The 18,953-nt window shown below is 43.6% G+C and overlaps 2 protein-coding genes across 4 annotated transcripts in view; both read left to right on the top strand.

Annotated features, from left to right (window-relative positions):
- Positions 1-3,597, top strand: part of ITCH (itchy E3 ubiquitin protein ligase) — a 66,092-nt gene extending 62,495 nt beyond the window's left edge. For both annotated transcript variants that reach the window (XM_048048970.2, XM_048048971.2), the window contains one exon: positions 213-3,597. In XM_048048970.2, the coding sequence (XP_047904927.1) occupies positions 213-312 (100 nt within the window). In that variant the 3' untranslated portion in view covers positions 313-3,597. The remainder of the gene's footprint in view (positions 1-212) is intronic.
- Positions 3,598-9,111: 5,514 nt separating this feature from the next.
- Positions 9,112-17,583, top strand: DYNLRB1 (dynein light chain roadblock-type 1). 2 transcript variants are annotated; one of them, XM_048048973.2, is made up of 4 exons: positions 9,112-9,222; positions 11,405-11,480; positions 12,929-13,096; positions 16,511-17,583. In XM_048048973.2, the coding sequence occupies exons 1-4, from the start codon at positions 9,220-9,222 to the stop codon at positions 16,552-16,554; spliced, it is 291 nt and encodes a 96-aa protein (XP_047904930.1). In that variant the 5' UTR covers positions 9,112-9,219; the 3' UTR covers positions 16,555-17,583. The 2 variants fall into 2 exon arrangements, with proteins under 2 accessions (XP_047904930.1, XP_013051353.1); XM_013195899.2 differs by lacking the exon at positions 9,112-9,222 and adding an exon at positions 10,326-10,403.
- Positions 17,584-18,953: the final 1,370 nt, after the last annotated feature.

The raw sequence follows: 18,953 nt of genomic DNA, 5'->3' as shown, positions 1-18,953 counted from the left end.
GGTACATTTCTGGAAAAATATTGCTCTTCAACACAGGTGCTTGTACGTTAACTTTTGCTCTAATAAATAGATAAATTTGTGTCAGGAGTCAGCTTATCACTGGGTGTAAATCCAGGTATCCATCTACGCAGGAAAGTTAACATATCCATAATGGATTTTTTTGGTAATGTTTATATTATTCTCTAGTACTTAAGGTTTTTCTTTATTTTCAGTTTCAATCGCTTAGACCTTCCACCCTATAAGAATTATGAGCAGTTGAAGGAAAAGCTGTTGTTTGCAATTGAAGAAACAGAAGGATTTGGGCAGGAATAGCTAAGATTTGCACCTTGAAGAACGTGAACTTGATGTATGTTCTTCACTTCTTCTGCTTGTTGCACACTTCATTGTAAAGTAGACTTGACTTGGATTTATTTAACAATACTAGTGTGTAAGTAAATGGGTGTTATCCTGAGGTTTTATCCATGTTAACTCCGGATTTCTGCTGAGCACTTTCAGAGATCAAAAGAGCAATCAGATATGGCTACAAATTAATTATGACTGAAGTAGAGATTTAATACAGCTTTGGGCGCTCATTCGTTCCTTAGAATGTCTCCTTAATGACTGACAGATTTTTTTAAAATAGTTTTGTCTTTCCTTTTTAGTAGCATATTTTGCTACTGATGCACTGGGAAGTTCATTGGTAGCTGCAATGCTGCAGCAGCATCATAACCTCTTTACAGCAGTGTTACTAGAGCCAACTCTTAACCATCCTCTGCCTACTGTGAGCAAATTCATTGCTTAAGCTCTTTTTTGTAACTCAAGTGTGGCTGGACTGTTTTTTTTCCCTGCCTGGAGTCTGCTCACATGCCAGTTGGACTCAGACTGCTGTTAAGGGAATGTGAAACTGTGGCACAGATCTGAGGCATAGCTTTGCTTTTTTTTTTTTTGTTCACAATCCTGCTAATTTCAGCAAAATAGATGCCTGCCCAAAGTTGCTGGAATGTTTTTGTGTGCCCTCAGAAGAATTCTTACTTTTTTCTGTGTAACACATCTAACTTTTAAAACTGTATTAACACTGTGGTACTTCACTTGTTTTGCAAAAGACAAGACCACCTGGGATTGCACTGATTCCATTTAGATTCCTGTTTGCAGACTGATATTTCTTGTCAGAAGTGTTAATGGACATTATATTCAGTGTTATTCTTACATGTTGCAAACAGTTTTCTCTGAAGACTTCGTTGGGTTCTCAGGAAGAGGTACAAAGTAACTGGATTTAAAAAATGATAATACCTATCATTTTTGGTGATGAACTGATAAGCAATATTGGCTAAGACTAAGAGGACTAGAAAGTTCATATGTGGATTACAGATTTTTGAAAAGTTGGAGCATCAGAAAACAGTTCAATTAGAATTGAAGTTTTTGGGGGAGGTTTTTAAGCTAGGTCACCCTAAGATGCTTACATAGCTGGTAACTTTTGTAGCAAGTTCTTACTGGATTAATAACATCTTTTTCTTCCTTTTAGAATCTGTCAATGTTCAGTTCTCTTCTGGTTTACAAAAACATTTTACTGCTCCTTTAGACTGAATGCACTTTTTGGGTATGGTTGGCTCTTTCCTTATCTGAACTGAGGAAAGCAAACTTCGGTGAGACAAGCTGTTAGCCATAGTAAGAAACATGACACTCGAAATACCATGTAGCACAAGTTAAAGCATAACCGTAGCTCAAAGCGTTGGGACAGCAGCTGTTTTTAAGAGGCTTCTATATACTGGAGCTGAAACAGGACAATGGGGAACAATAAAACTGAACTTCCAGTCTCAAAAAGAGTATTTCCTTCCTGCTATCCCTTCTGTATAAACTACAAGATGGAAAAAATGATTCAGGCGTAAGAAAATCTAAGATACTACTGACTCGAGATTTTTCAGGTCAAAGTGATACAGCCTGCTTGGAAAGCAGAATTAGACCTTAGAGTGAATTTTGTTATGCATATTCTAACAAAAGCAACAGAAAAGAGTTTCTGATGGTACAGGAATCACCCTCTTTTACATTTTCACTGATGGTGAGAACTAACCTGGTTTTGTGGTTTTACTAGCAGGAAAATCTGCCAACTTCAAAACATTTGATGGATATTTTACAGCATACAGCTCATAAGGAGAAAAAAGCCTTATAAATATTCTGTTTATGTTAATTCTTACAATGAAATCTAGATATCTAACATATTTACAAGAGAGATTAAATTAAGCAAGATAATACAAGATTAAACTATGAAAAATAGTTGTGTTCTGCATAACGCTTCATGATTCATGTAGGAAACCTAGAAATGTTGTTAATGTATAAATATCACCCAAAAGGCTTTCAGCCCTATATTTTTAAAATAAAGAATAGTTATAATTGAAATAGCCTTAGCCCTAGTTCTATAGGGTATGGCTGTTTAATATTTTTATGGTTGAAATATTTAGTTCAGGAAAAAGGTAAATGCTTGTATATATTTTTGCAATCCGGGATTCCACTTACTCCATTTTTCTTTCTTTAATTTAAATGGCATGTTTATATGTCTTTTCTGCTGTATTAGGGAGGGGGGAAAGGGGGCTGGATATCCCAAGCACCAGAAATTATTTTTAAAATACTGCAAAGAAAGAATCAGCTGGAGGGAAAAAAATATCTGTGAAACATTGGATTTAGCCAAAATTTAAAGTAAGGCTACTACTGTGTTTAATTGGCAGTATTTCTGAAGTCGGAAGTAGAGACTACTTAGACATTTTTCTTTGTAAGCATTGTAAATGCTAACAAGTCTGTTAATTTTTTTCACAGCATGTTGTGTAGAAATAAAAAGCTGTTAATATGAACTGCTAGTGCACTTCTCCGTTCTTTATGGGGATTTGGTGGAAACATGTGGATAAGCCCACAGTGTCTGGTATCCCAGATAATAGATGATTATAAATTGGACTTTCAGCAGAGATTAATGAATTTGTCTCTCACTACTCCGACTGCTTTAGCAGCCTGAGCTGCATAAATTCATAGTATATAACAAATGTATATTCATATGCAACTGCCAATTGATCCCAATTTTCAAGTATTAAAATAACATTTGTTTACAATTTTGCCTTATGATAATGACATGAGAAAAGTAATTAAGTGCTGACTGGCTGATCTAAAAATTAACAAAGCCTCATTGTTCTGGGTAGCTCAAGAAATGTTAGTATACTAAAGTGCACAGTAAATGTGTCATGTCTTCATCTGACCTAGTATGGAAGTTTATTTTTTAATCCGTTTGCTTGTGGTTTAAAAAAAAAATTACTCAAAGTAAAACAAAGAAAAATTGCCTAAATTTTTGGTTTGCGTTTTTGTTACATGCTGCACTGAATTTATAATCTCAGCTCTTTGTTGTATTGGCATCTCCAGCCTCCTTTTTTTGTGGTGTCTTTTGATTTTCTTCTAGAATCATTATTTGTGTATATGTGCTCTAGTGAACTAGTAAATAAACTGGGATCAGCAGCACTGGATTGTAAAATACTGTACTGAAATTCATTGTTGAAATTTCCTTGCATTGTAATTTCAAATACTCAGGTAACTGTAACAGTATCTCAGTAAGTCAAATACTTTTATAAACTACTTAAAAGAGCTGGTAGTCTTGTTATTCCATCTGTGTCACGAAGCACCTGTGTGGAAATAAACTTGTCTGTCTGCTCTTGGGGGGCAGGAGTGGGTGTGTAGGCTGGCTTTGTGTGTTCAGAGATTTGTCTTCTGCCTTGTTTCTCCAGCCTCTTAAGGTCCCTTAGAATGACTGCACAGTCATCTAGTCACCTGGTGTATCAGCTCCTGCTCACGGTTTTACATCTGCAGAGCTGCTGAGGGCACGCTCTGCCCCATTCCCAGCTCACTGGCGAAGGGATTAAACAGTCCCTCACCGGTATTGCCCTTGGGGCATCCCACTAGTGACTGGCTTCCAGCTGTGCCACTGGTCACAGCACTTCCCAGCTCACTTCTCAGCCCACCTCACAGCCCTCTCTCTAATTTAGTTGGTATTTCATCAGCTTGCCCACAAGGCTGTTACGGGAGACAGTGCTGAAAGCCTTACTTAAGTAGAGAGAAACAACCTTCACTGCTGTTTCCTTCCCCCACCGAGCTGGTCACCTCATTGTCGAAGGCTATCACATCAGTAAGGAGTGATTTCCTCTTTGCAAATCCATGCTGACTGTTCCCAATCATCACGTTTTCCTTAATGTTTTTGGAAATGACTTCTACGAGGAGGTATTCCCTGACCTTCCAGGGACTGTGCTGAGACAGGCAAGCCTCTCATTCCCTGGATCCCTCCTCTTGAAGGCAGAAGTGACAGTTGCATTCTTCCTGTCCTCAGGAGCCTTTCCTGATCACCGTGCAGATTATCTGCATGGCAGGTAATGGAGATTTGCCTTGCAGCAACTTGTGCTTTTAGGTACATCCCCTCAGGTCCCATGAACTTGTTTATGTCCAATTAGTTCAAATGTTCCTCAACTGATCCTCCCCCACTGGAGGTAACCTGCCTTGCTGCGGCCTTTTCCACTGGGTTTTCGCTCTGCTTGTGACTTGGGAAAACTGACTCCACAGTCAGTAAGATTGTAAAGTAGGTATGTTTATTCAGTGCTGGGCAGCATGGGGGGTAGTCCCACCAAAATCATAGGCACATGATGCGGCAACTTGCCATTGTTATATGCAGTAAAGAGTTACATATTCCTGAAGTTTCACAATGCACCTATACATATGCATAACCCATCCGTGCTTCATGTTAAAATTAGTTCAAGTCACTTCCATAAGCTCCTCCCATCTGCACTTGCGCAGTGTCTCCCGGTGGTGGTCGCCAGGGGTCGTGGGGATAAAGGTTGGTGACTCTTCCTCGTCACTGCTAGTTGACCTCTTGTCTTTGCGCAGACTCAGTTGTTCCTTGGCTCTTGTCCATCTACAGGACCAGTTTCTGTCAGTTTTTTAGCTGAGTTTTCCGTCCTCTAATAGGATTTTCCCATTCAAAGGCAAAGAGTTTCTGGCTTTCAGTTGCTACAGGCAGGCAGAAGAAGGCGTCCTTTAAATCTAGTACAGTGAACCAAACTTGACTGTTTTCTAATTTTGTCAAAAGATTATTTCCATTTTTCCTTGTTCAAAAGAAATTTTTGCATCCAATTTTTCCAGCAAGTCCCTTCCTAATAAGGACCTTGGCAAATTGGGTAAGTATAAAAATTGATGAATTCCAATCATTTTTCCCAATTTAAATTTCAAGCATTGCAAAAAATGCCTTGTCCTGTAGGCCAGTTGCTCCCATTACATTTACAGACTCAGCACTTTTCCAAAATCAATTTTTGAATTAACACAGAGAAAGAAGCTTCCTTAACCAACAAAAAAATCAAGCCTCTCTCTTCGTTCCCTAGCTTTATTTCAGCCAGTGGACCTGCTAGGGTAGATGCCCCAGGTCCCTGATATTCCTACTCTGAATATTTCAAGTTTGTCCTGCAACCTAAAACAATTTCTTTCTGATGTCATGGGCCGATTGCCCGAGAAAGAGGCTAGCCTGTTTGTCTTCCAAAGCCAGGTCCAAATTGTTTTTTTTTTGTTTTCTCTTTTTTTTTTTCTTTTCCATTGCATTTCCAAGTTGGTCCAAAAATTCCATAGGGGTTTCTTTTGGACCTTGTTGGAACAGATTCTCAATTCCCAATTTAAGTAGATTTTGGTATTTACATAACCGTTCATAATTTCCGGGATGATTATGATTAGGGTCTCAGTGGGGGGTCAGTCAGGGGAATGCAATCGTTGAAAGTTCCCTGAGAGGTCCCATTGGCAATCTGAGCTCACACATGAACTCAGGTTGTTTTAAGAGTTAGCTGCTTTTCTGTTTCCAGGACAACTCTCTCTCGGACCCATCATGATCCCTCTGCCTCAGAGGGCTCACACCCGTGATTTTGAGATCTCAGCCTCGGGTTGAGGTGGAACTACTAATATTCCTACATCCTCTTTCCCTGCTCATTCAACTTCAAACATCTCTGTCAAATACTACATGCCACACCTTTAACACCTTCAACAACCCTTTTAACACTTCCTTTACCTTTCTCCAGCCTGTACTTTTCTAATGCCAACACCGCAGGCTCAGTCAGGGGCCAACTTAATTCCGTACCTTTTCCCTCTAAGATGCTGAAACAACATATCAGTACACAACATTTCATCCCATTTCCCTTCCCTCCTCAAAAACAACATTAATTGCAAGACAGCATTATAGTCGATTGATCCATAAAGTGGCCATTTAATTTATATAGTGGCCACCATTGATTGCAATACTTAATGAGAGTCCTCTTGCTTTCTGTGCCCCCAGTTCCAACAATATCCTTCCAATGTGCCAATATGCACCCAAGGAGGCTTTCTTTAAAACGTCTTTGTTCTTGATATTACCCATTTCCTTGATTTCACATTCCCTTTTATTTATCTGTGTATTTATTACTATTTTTTATTAGTTACTGTCCCCTGTTTCAATTTCCACGCAAACCTTTTTATTGCAGGTTTTTACTATCTTTTCCTAATCTTCTTCCCAAATGTCCCAATTCTCTGGGATTAAACTTTTCTTTCCACATACAAACTTTACTATTTCAGATTCTTAATGAGCCCTGTTTCAATCATAAATCCACAGGACTTAGGGAAAACACCTAGAGCACTCAGCCTTCTGTCTTCTAGTCAAACAATACCACCTTTTTCACAAAATTTACATTTCAACAGGACCCAAGGCGAATGCCACTTTTTCTCATTCACTTAGTAAGCCCACACAAAACAAGGAATCACTCGTATGTACCCGCCAATATCGCGGTTTAAAGGTATTGAGGATAGGTTGTTCCCAATCTAAGGCTACTTTCTGTCGGCCAGGTGTTAAATACATTCCTCCTAAATAAATTTGCTCTCCCCCCCCCTTCCTACCAAATTCCCAGGACTCAAGCCCGAACCACCAAAGAAGTGACCCTCTCCGTTCTACCACTTTGATAATCAGTCAGCCCCCTCGTGACACTTGGGAAACTGATGAAACACCACAGCGAAAATACCAAAACTTCTAAACTGTTACTTAGATAATGCTCCCGCCTTTCTCCTTGTCACACTCAAAACATATAAGAAGAAAAATAGTATTACAAGATACACCGCCGGGCCCATATATTGGGCACCACTAATCAACACTTGGATAAAACAGCACTTCTTTTCGGTCTGTCATGCGCTTCATTTGTCTTCGGCCGTTCCCCTCGCGGACAATACGGAACCGCAGGTCGGAACTCCGCACTCGCTTCGCAGCGATGCGGCATCTCACACAGCACTATCACGAAATCACACAGAGAGGCCCCTTGCACTTCTTGTTCATACCACAAGAATATCACTTAAAACAATAACCAAACTTGTTTGTATCATCTCTGGCCGTGTTCCTCGTGGAGTAACTCACTTCACAACAATACTTTGTCTCAAACACATACACTTACACAAATGCTTTCAACATGTGATACCCAGACATCTACAAATAAGACATACAATTATTAACACTCCAGTTAGTATCCCTCCAGCAGCTGCAAATATTACCCAGATAACCCTGTCACAACTGTGAGTGGCCTGCTTACTCTTCTGCATCTTATACAGTCATTAGCAGGTCTGTCCTGGCTCCCAAAACTGGGATGCAGCGGTAACCTCGGATTTGCTCGATCTACTCCCAAGATCGCTAGCGGCCACCCTGTCGGTCAGCAAATCCCCCTTGACCACTCTGTCAGTCAGCAAATACCCCTTGACTGCTCTGTCGGTCAGCAAATACCCTTGACCGCTCTATCGGTCAGCCTGTAGGGTACCCTACTCCCATACAGGGACTATGCTGCACGCCGGACATCTCTGCATGAGCTGCCCTGGCCACACGTACAACTTACAGGCCCTTCCTGTACTGTAAAACGTACCGTTTGTCCACGGCTTCAGGAGGTCTTTGTCTGCTCCCATGGTGAGTGGCTGAGAGTGGAGGCTCCTCCGAGGAAAATACTCCTCCGAGGCTCCTCCGAGGAAAATGCGGCAACTTGCCATTGTTATATGCAGTAAAGAGTTACATATGCCTGAAGTTTCACAATGCACCTATACATATGCATAACCCATCCCTGCTTCATGTTAAAATTAGTTCAAGAAGTCATTTCCATAAGCTCCTCCCATCTGCACTTGCGCAGTGTCTCCTGGTGGTGGTCGCGTGGGGATGAAGGTTGGTGACTCTTCCTCATCACCGCTAGTTGACCTCTTGTCTTTGCACAGACTCAGTTGTTCCTTGGCTCTTGTCCATCCACAGGACCAGTTTCTGCCAGTTTCTTAAGATAGGCTCACACTCTTATCAAGAGACTGACCTTGGTAAGGGGCCCAGGGCTTCTTACTTTAATTAATTTGCACAATGCACCATAGTCAGCAAAGACACTGAGTAGCATCCACTAGTTTAAAAGTGTCAGCGCTCTACCTCTATTTGAAAGGATTCTCCTAACTCACTCTCTCACTTGTTTTCCCACATCTTCATACAGCCTCAATGAATATAACTTTGTTAGCAGCAACACATCCCAGTTATGTTTTTCTATGCCTGGTAAATGTATACAATAGGAAGTGCCTTTTTTTTACAGTCGGGGCAGTCTGAAGTTGTTTGCTTTGTGCTCTGGATACAATCGCTTAAAAGCATACTAACAAATTGTGTTAACCCAAACTTCGGTAGTGCTTTGGGAGAGTTTGTTAGTACAGCTGTGAAGCTATTTTCACTATTTCAGGATTTTTTATTTTTTTATTTTTTGAAGTGGAGCAAAGCCGCCGGTCAGTGTTGCTATACCCACACAACCTGGTCGTGGCGTTGGGTCACTTCCCAGCGCCGTGACCCTCTGCGGGTCGCTGGTGCCGGCTCCAGGCCGGGGCAGGGGACAGGGGTCACACCGAGGGGCCCTGCGGCGGGAGGAGCTGCGTGCCGCTTCCCGCCCGGCCTCCAGAAGGGCCGGCCTTCTGCTACACACACACACCCTGCCGTGTTGTTTTCGTTTTCTGTTGTTTTTTCCCCAAAGTATGTCGGGGGGGGGGCGCCTTCCTGAGTCCACCTCCCCGCCCTGCGATGCCGTCACCGCCGCAACGGCCCCGGGGCCGCGCACGCGCGTGGCCCGGCCCTGCCGCCGGAGAACTGCCGCGGATTGGCCGAGCGGCGCGCGCACGCGCGCGGGGCCGTGACTGGCGACGGGGCGGCGGCGGCGGCGGCTCGCGATGGTGGGTGAGGCCGCGGGGGGGGCGCGCTTAGGCCGGGTCGCGGCTGGGGGAGCCCGGGGGGCGTCCCGGGGCTGAGGGCTCAGTGCCGCGGGGTCCCGAGGCTGGGGCGGCTGGGGAAGGCGAATCGGCCTGCGTGAAGGCCGCCGGCTTCTTCGGTCTCGCGTCCCGCAGAACCCGGGGCGTGTTTTTTTTTGCTGTAGCGGGACCGGAGGCTGTTGCCCGGTGAAACGTGCGGCCGGGCAGCTGCCGTGTGTAACACCCCACGGCGTGCCTGGGAAGTCTTTGGAGGAGCAGGTACTGACCTGAGCGGTGGATGGAAAACTGGCGTGGGCTGTTAAGACGCCTTTGTTAGGTGGGAGTAGAAGCTGGGGCCTCCTGGGCAGAGCCGGGGGGCGAAGGCTGCCGCCGTACGGGCAGCTGAGCGTTTGTACGAGCTGGGTGCTCGCACGAAGGGGTTTTATTCTCCTTCCCCCCGGCGCATCTCTGCTTTCCCGTGTACAGGCTCTTGTAGTTTTTCGGCCCTTTATTAAGGTGAAGTTTTTGTTTGGGTCACAAGTTCAATATTTCCTTTTTTTTTTTTTTTTTTTTTTTCCTGGGTAGTGCCTCTGTTGCTGTGGTGAGTGGAGCTGGCTCGCAGCGGTGCTGGGTGAGCCCCGAGGCTCCCGCTTGTCGGGCAGTAGGAGCATTTGGTCAGCATCGAGCTGCCAGAGCAGTTCACCCCTCAGTGAAATAGGTTATCTGCTGGTTGTTAGAAGAATTTCAACATGGGTACGGTTCTGTCGGGATGCTTGTTTGCATCCAGATAGGCATGTTAAGGCCTGATGAAGTATTTGATTAATTAGGACTTGGAATTCAACTAGGAAGAAGTCAGGAAATTATTTCAAACTGAGCAGCGTGCCGCTGTATATTGCTCAGCATTTGTGCACGCTGTAGGTTTTTTTCCTCTTTCATTGTCTTCCACTTGGAAACAGTCTGGCATTCAAAAATTACCAAGGGCTTTGGCAAAGTGATTAAACTCAAATGTTTCTCTCAAGTATGTGACAAAAAAACTTCTTTGTGAAGACAAATTCCAGTAGTACCATCGTTGTAGCAGGGGGTTGTGTTACTCTTAACTACCTATGCTAACAAACCCTGCAGAAAGTTTGCCAACAGCTCCGAAGCAGAAGCTGTCTTGTGATAGGGTAAGTCACCTCTGGTTTGACGGAGGGTAGAGGTGGAGAGAGGGTTCCTTGCAGTGCCTAACAAATGTGGCATCTTGGCCAAGTGTCCTGTGTGGATCTCACCTTTCCCCTGAGCTTAGATGAGCTCCCCTTTTCTTCTGATCTGAATTGCTTCTTGCAGGATCTGAAAGATGCTGCATGCCTCTGTTTCCTTTAGTGGGAATCAGATATAATAAATGCCTTTTGAAGGGGATTCACCCAGTTGTGAAATGCTCCAGTGGTCAGATCTTAGGGCTGTGCTGGAGAGCCCACAGACAGGTTTGGGTTGATGGCTTGTGGCAGTGAAAGATGTGCAGAAGGGGCTGAAAGCTCTCCTGAAGTTGATGGTGATTTTTATAGAGAAGGCAATGGAATTAATGCCTTGCCCTTCATTTTTTTTTGTTTATTAAGTTGGTTTTCCAAAGCAGTAAATCGGTGGTTTTAATCTTGTAGCTATACCAGCACGAATCATAATTACAAATGCATAGCATGGTTCTTTTTCCTTTCACTTTTCTGATTTTTAATTGCTCTTAGCATTCATATGGTAAAAGGGAAGGTAGTCTTTTACTTAGGATATGTATTTTTCTGATCTGTTCATACATTCCACGTGTGTTTTCATACATGGTTTTTGCTTGGCACCTAAACTGTCGCAGACTGACTGAGCCGACTTCCAGCTGCGAGCCTACAGTAAGGAACTGATGCCTGAGGTTGTGGGAGGGTTGGGGAGGAGGAGGGAGAGAAAGATCAGAAGGGAGTCCAAGTTTATAAACACACGAACATAATCACAAATGAGTGAAGGCAGATGGAAGGCAACTGCCATGCAGAAAAGGTAGTACCAAAGCACACCTTGCTTTGTAAAGAGGTGTAGGTAGTGTCTGTTTGAATTATCTTCGTGCAGTTTTACTTTCAGACTCGTTATTACAAAGCATTAGTTGAAGCCAAAGAGAAGCTGTGATCTTTTGATTTGTGCTTTGTTTTTGCAGGCTGAGGTGGAAGAAACACTGAAGCGAATTCAGAGCCAAAAAGGAGTGCAAGGAATCATCGTTGTTAATTCTGAAGGTATTGTGTCAGTCTGCTTTCAGAGGTTGTAACTTATTCTGAGCGTGTAGTTTAAGGACCGCTGGTTGTACTACTTGCAGTTAAAGTCTCTCCTTAGCAAACACTTACTGTAGTCGAAGTAGATAAATAATTGGCTACAAGAGAAAATGAATTTCCTTTTCTGGTTTTCTGCAAGCTCACTTTATTGTTTTAGGAAATCAACGAAGCTGAAATCACAAAAGCTTGTACGTGCCATGCCAGTGTTTGGAACTGGTCTGTCAGAGCCTCACCTTTTTGAGATGCTTTTATGGGTAGCACTGCAAGTTCTCATGACATCTGAAATGTTGCTGCTGTCCATGTCCAGAGTGCCTTGGCAGACATGAGGAGCACAGCTGCTGTCTCCTGCTGATGGCCTCATGGGATTCATAAGCTAATTGCCTCTCTTTGGAGCCACTGAAGGGTCCAACGCAGCAGACTTGTTTAGAGCACTCCAAATATACTGTGGGCAGCCCAGCTTGTTAAAATTGTGTGATTATCAATTTAAAATGAGTGTTTCTTAGAAGTAGTCCTTAGAAAAAATGACAAGTAGCAGCTATATGTGAATATACTGAAGATTGGATCAGTGCATACTTAGCCCTTGGTTATGCAGTTTGTGTTCCTGCTTGCTGCTTTTTCATGATTGTTAATAATGGTTTGTGCTCTCCAGGCTGAAGTATGCTTACTTGAACGTACACCTGCTGTGGTTTTTCTGCCATGATAGTATTTGGTAGTAGGCTATTGCATCAACCTTCTGATATGTGAGCTGAATTTTGGCTGGCTTTTTATGAGGAAATGCATCTGATGGGTGGCAGCAGTATAAAGGAGGGAAGGCTCTGGCCAAACAGCGTGCATTGTGTCTGCATTCTTGGCTGGTGCACAGGAGTTGAACCTTGCAGGACTGCATGAGCTGTTACGGCTGTGCCTAAAAGCTTCAGCTTTGTATCTGTGGGATGCAGCTACTGACGGCCTCTAGAATCAACACCGATCCCAGCCTAGCTTACGTGACTGTTGTTTAGCTGTGATATTCAGGAATCTGTCTGAAAAGATGAGCTGTCCCCCATCAGGAAACAAACCTGAAATGTTGATATTTCCACTCTCCCCCTAAAATACTTGGGTTTGTTTTTATTTATTTCTAATTTTACACCTCAGGTGAATAACTGAAAAAGCAAAAGTAAATCACTGATACGACTAGAGGTAAACCGTACTTTTCACAGCCGTGGTTACAGAATGTAGCCTCTGCACATCTTATTTCTGTTCACATTCTTCTTTTAAGCCTTAAAAAGAACACTCTTAATCCCGTTCCCTTGTTACAGCTATAACACTTGCATAGGTTCAATGGCCACAACAATTGGACGTGGTGATACCCAAAGGAAAGGTAGTTCTGGAGTTTTGTTACTGACCCTTGCTGTCCCTGTGGTGGCTTCTTGCAGGTATTCCTATCAAAAGTACTATGGACAACTCCACAACGATCCAATATGCGGGCCTAATGCACAGTTTCATCATGAAGGCAAGGAGCACTGTGCGAGACATTGATCCCCAAAATGACCTCACATTCCTGCGGATCCGCTCCAAGAAAAATGAAATCATGGTTGCACCAGGTAAGAGGGAGTGGGGTGAACTCAGGCATCAGAGAATCCAGCAGAATGCTTTTCTTGTGAGATTTGCCATAGTTGGGTATTGCTTGTTTTGTGGTGTAGAGACTGAGCCTGAGAAATGAGTTCTGCATGCTGCTGTTCTCTATAATATATAGTCTATTCTGTTCCAAAGAGTTTGTCATTGTTTACTTTCTTCAGTTGAAGACTCTTGTCATTGACCTTATGTTTGCTGTTTAATATTTTGATGTGGGAAATCAGTTTTCATTTCATTTCCATAACAGTAGAAAGGATTAAATAGCATTTGGGGGCATGCAAAAGAGCTTGCAGCTTCTCATGCTTTGTGTTTTTCAGTATGAAACCACAAGAACCAGAAAGGAATATGTTTTGAGAGCAATTTCAGTTCAGCGGTTGACTAAGTGATAAAACAAACCAGCCTAATAGATATTCTGGTCAAGAATTCTGAATTAGAATTGTTCATTTGGAAGGAACCTACAAAGATCTTTGAGTCCAACTGCCTGACTTCTTTAGGGCTATCCAAAAGCTAAAGCAAGTTATTGAGGGCATTATCCAAATGCCTCTTGAACACTGACAGGCACTGGGCATCAACCACCTTGCTAGAAAGCCTCTTCCAACCTTTGGCCACCCTCACAGTCCAGAATATTTTCCCGATGCCCGGTCTGACCCTCCCCTGGCACAGCTTTGTGACCTTCCCACACATCCTGCCATCGGTCCCCAGGGGGCAGAGACCGGCACCTCCTCGGGAAGCCGCAGAGAGCAGCGAGGTCGCCTCTTGGCCTCCTTTCCTCCAGACTGGACCACCCAGGTGCCCTCAGCCTCTCCTCACAGGACAGGCCTTCCAGCCTCTTTTCCAGCTTTGTTGCCCTCCTCTCTCAAGGACCTTAACATCTGTTTCATACTGTGGGGCCCAGAACTGCACACAGTATTCCAGGCGAGGCCCCACCAACAGAAAACAGAGGGACAATCGCCTCATTTGACCGGCTGGCTGGGCTGTGTTTAATGCACCCCAAAATGCATATTTTTTTTCCCCCCTTGGCTGCCAGGGCTCGCTGCTGGCTCGTGCTGAGCTGCTGTCCCCAGCACCCCCAGGCCCCATCCAGCTGAGCTGCTCTCCAGCCACGCGTCTCCCAGGCTGTGCCCGTGTCCGGCACTGCTCCGTCCCAGGGGCAGCACCCGGCCTTTCCCTTTGTTGACTGCCCCATGCTCCCATCTCTCCAGGTCCCCCTGCGAGGCCTCTGCAGGGAGTCAGCAGCACCTCCCAGTTCAGTGCCATCAGCAGACTCGCTGAGGATGCGTCCCACTCCTGCCGGCAGATCGCTGATAAAGATGTTGAACAGGCCTGGCCCTAGAAATGAGCCCTGGGGAACACCAGTTACACTGACAGGCTGTTGCTTTCTGGGTCTTCTCTCGTGCCCTTGTAGATGTGTATGATGTTGGCTACTTTCCAGTCAGCAGGGATCTCCTCAGGTTCCCACAGCCTTTGGTAAATTGTTGGAAGGGGTCCAGCTATGATGACAACTAATTCCTTCAGCATTGTGGGGTGAATCCTGTCAAGCCCCATGGACTCGAGTACTGAAACTGTAAGGGACCAGTTGTATCAGCTGGTAAGTCTAAGATGTATCATTACTATCAAAGACAGAGGCAAAAAAGGCATTAGATGCCTCTGCCTTTTCCATGATTCTTATTAGTTAGGTGACCATCATCATCAAGTATTAGTACAATGTTTTCCTTAGACTCCTCTTGCTGTTGATGTTCTTAAAAAAGCCTTTTTTGTTGTCTCGCTCCACGCTGTCCAGCATCAACTCAGGTTGAGCTTTGGCTTTTCTCATTTTTCTCCCTGTGGTTGTGAACTGCAGCTTTGTCATCTCCCTGTGAAGCCTAACTATGCTCCCAGTGATCATGTATTTTCTTTTTCTGCCCAACTTCCAAGAGGAGTTCCCTGTTCAGCCAAGTCTTCTGCCCCCCTTACTTGACTTGTGACACAATGGGATTGTGTGCTCCTGGGCTTTTAAAAGGTGGTTCTTAAAAAGTGACCAGCTCTCATGGACCCCTAAACCCACTGAAGCACATTCCTGGGGATGTTACTAACTAGCTCCTGGAGGAACTTCAAGTCTGCTCTCTTAAAGTCCAGGGTGGCAACTCTTACTTCATTACAGCAAAAATTTTGGATTCACCTAATTCATGAACACTATGGCAAAGACAGCCCACATACTGTCACAGTTCCCATAAGGCCTTCCCTGTTGTCCTTTCCCACTTGGCTCACACAGTACTTGTGGCAGGAAGTTATCTTTAACATGCTTTAGGAATGTCCCAGACTTGCTTGTTGCAGCAGTAATTCCCGGTTTGTGTGGGAAGTTAAAGTCTCCCATAAGGGCAGGGTCAACTGATCGCAAGATTTCCCCCTATTGCCTAGAGGGCTCATCCGTGCCTGGATGGACAGTCAGTAGTAGAAGCCCCTGATGACATCTGCTTTGCCATTCATCCCCTTAATCCTCAACCAGAGGTTCTCTGCCGCGTTATCCCCAGCAGCAAGGGCTGGGTCTCATCTCTCCTGTATGTATGGTGCAACACCCCTGCCCTGCCTGTCGCTCCCAAACAGCCGAGCACACCCCATCCCAGCACGCTGGCTGTGGGACGCATCCCGCCTCTTTGGCTTAAAAGAGGGAAGGTAGCATGGGACAGGTGTACTCCTGAGCCGTGGAGTATAGCCACCTTCTCTTCAGGAGGTGCCCTCAGTATTTCATCAGATTATGAAACGGGAAGCAATGAAATGAGCGTGGCTCATTAATGTGGCAAGAATGCAGCTTTGTTCCTTTCATACTGCATCTGCTCTGTCATGGGATTGTGCTGATGGGGGGGCACAGAAGAGGACTGCAGCTCCAGCAGGCTGCTCCGTGGGGACTGGAGAAGGCAGAGCTTTAGAATGAGAGGCTGTGGGGTTTATGCTGGTGCAGCTTCCAATATGCAGCTTTCCATATGGAAGAAGAGAAGAGGGATAACCATTGCTCCAGAACAAATACATCTATAGCTGCTTCAGCCTAGCAGTCTGCCTGTGAGATATGGGAAATCATTGTCTTGCACCACCTATTTTAGCTAAATTATTTTATTTGCCAGTTACCATTATTTCTTAGGCACACGTTAAGTTACATTCAAATGGCTTGTGAGCATGAAGTTTCCGAAGTTGAGACTTCTCCATCCTAAGAGTTGAAATGAGTGCTCTGACATGTCAAACCTGTTCTGCTTATTGAGAATAAATGTCAGGACTCAGTAGTTCCAACAGCATATCGGTGGGATGTGTAAAAATGCTCAAAGTTACTTTTGCTAAATGCAGGAATGTTTTTCTTTGGCTGTGAACAAATATCAACAATGAAAGAATATTCTTTTTCTTTTCCGTTCCAGATAAGGACTACTTCCTGATTGTCATCCAGAATCCTACTGAATGATTACACTAACTTGGTCTGTTTTTTCCCCCCCTTTGCCCAACTTTTTTTTAATTTAATAGTAAAGAGTAGAGCATTAGTGTTAACTTGGCTGTGCCACTTCGGTAATATCTGGAAAGACAAAAGCAAATGTTTCCGTTGTTTACAAACAGAAAAAAGTGGCTTCTTTTGTTATCACAAGTCATTTTGAGAAGGAGTTGGTGAATTATAATCAGGTGACTTAAGCAGTAAAAAATGCAACAGATTCTTTTAATAGTTAAGAAGATAATATAAAAAAAAATCTAATAATGTTCTAAAAAATTATTCTTTGTACATTTCCATGTTCCTGTCACAACTATTTGAGTTAAACTTTTACACTATTACTTTTGAATTACTGTAAATATGAAACTGGCCTATCCTCTTGTTCTCTCTGTTGGTTTTGCAAGTTACTTTGGAAAAGTAACTGGTCGTATTAAATTAAAAAGTGTCGTCAGTGATTTGTTTTTGTCTTTTTTCCATTTTCTTGTAAGAATTTTAATTGTCATGATTGACTTGAGATTTATTCTTCAAAAAGTAGAACCTTCATAGGACTATTTTTACCAATCTGTTGCTTTCTCTGAGCAGTGATTTATTTTAAGTACATGGGCTATGTACTTATAATTGCCTCAAATGTTGGAGCATTTTCCCGTCACTTCCTTTTTTGTCTCAGAACAGAGATGTGCTGTGACTGAGTGAGGCCATTAACGCTGCCTGCGGGAGTCCTGGGCTATCACATTTCAGTAGCTGATTCAATCTGGTATCTCGCTTTTGTAATTTTTTTGTTAATGGCTGTTAAGGACAAAAATGCTCATCTGGTTCCTCCAAAATAATAAAGGGGTTATTTTTTGTAGCCTTGAAAAAGTCTTGTATTTGCATGCAGAGCTCAAGGATTTGTGCAAAATGTGTACATTGAAGATGTACGCCACGTGTGACAGACGCAACTCCGCCTTGTACTGAAATTGTCTTAGTGATGTGCAGAACATCATAGCCCAGATTAAAAAATCATGCATATTGTATTGTGCTGCTTTTTCTTTTTCCTGTGTCCTCGAGTAGCTCAGTACGGGGAACTGCTTCAGCAGGGAGCAGTGCCCAGACAGCCCCCTCATTCCTGAGGCACCTTCATCCCATGGGAGCAGGAGGGGCTTTCAGCGAGCTCTTCTGCCTGCTTGGGCAGCAGCCTCCTCACACACGTGGCCGCAACCAGAAGTGATGGGATGGGAGGTTTTGTCAGCGTGAAAAGTAATTCCTCCTAAGGTGCACCTGAGCAAAGAGGGACAGCCTACACGTGTAAAACATGCTGTACAATTAGGGAGAGAACCTTAACTGAGTAACTGCAGTTTTATTAGGGAATGCTATTTCTTGAGCTGGTAAGGGATTGTTCCTGACTGATGTATCTGTGTTAGCAAAAGTGTGTATCCTGGGTTTACCCCTGCTTTCTGAAAATTGTGAACAGTACTTGGGAATGTGTGATAACTGTCCAATTGTACACAAAGGAACAAACTTGGAATTTATGGCTGATCTCAGCAGGTTGGGGAATATTCCAGGCGATTGGCTGCAGTGTGGTTTTGGAGACTAGTAAAAATGTTGGTGTTGACTTGGATGTTTTTCTGGATTTCAGATCACAAAGTATGGGGTGTGTATGTGGTGACTCAAACAGCTAAGGTAACCTGAGTGTTCTGCATTTTCCTGTGTGTTTTCAGACTTGGCCATTAATTTATAAACTGCTCCTATTTTTTTTAAGTTAGTGTTTATGACCATGACGTCCAGAAATGCTTTTTGGAAGAGAACCACGTTTTTAACTTATAATTATGTAAAGTGGTTAGTTCTGCAGCACCTGGTTATGGGCACTTGTCAGTATTTTGGGCACTTGTCAGTATTTTGGGCATCTCAGCTGTCATCATGGTGATTCAGTGTCGGCTGTTGCTCTGTTCATGAACTGTTTCTCCCATCAGCAGATGTCTGACCACACTAAATTGGTGTAGCCCTGCAATCACATTTTATGCCAAGAAGTGACTAATGTAAATAACCATCTCCTAGTCCTAGAAATCTGACAGATAACTCACATAGCACGTATTTACTGGCACTTCTATTACTGAATCATGGTTTGAGCCATATCATCAAATCGGTGAATAGGGTCTGAAATCACACTCCGCATTTGGAGTAGTTCCTGATATACAGCAGCTTGTGTAAAGCATGTTATCTGCTATGATTTAGTTGAATGTTGTCTCCAAAAAATGATCTCCACCAAGCTGAAATCTTGGGATAATAATTGAATAGTGAAGCAATGCAGAAGAAGAATGTGACTTCAGTTGTCTCCTTTATCTTCTGTTGTTCATAGCCAGAGAAATGTTTCCCTGGAGGTAGTGACCTGCTGATGTGCTTTG

This window comes from Anser cygnoides, chromosome 16, assembly GCF_040182565.1.
Source record: "Anser cygnoides isolate HZ-2024a breed goose chromosome 16, Taihu_goose_T2T_genome, whole genome shotgun sequence".
Taxonomy (NCBI): Eukaryota; Metazoa; Chordata; class Aves; order Anseriformes; family Anatidae; genus Anser; species Anser cygnoides.
The sequence above is the reverse complement of the archived record's forward strand: the minus strand, read 5'-3'. Positions and strand labels throughout refer to the sequence as shown.

Coding starts and splice junctions, on each gene's coding strand:
- DYNLRB1 (XM_013195899.2), top strand. CDS start 10,341: ATGCTAACAAACCCTGCAGAAAGTTTGCCAACAGCTCCGAAGCAGAAG. Junction 10,404..11,404: donor AGAAGCTGTCTTGTGATAGG/GTAAGTCACCTC, acceptor TTGTTTTTGCAG/GCTGAGGTGGAAGAAACACT. Junction 13,097..16,510: donor TGAAATCATGGTTGCACCAG/GTAAGAGGGAGT, acceptor TTTCCGTTCCAG/ATAAGGACTACTTCCTGATT.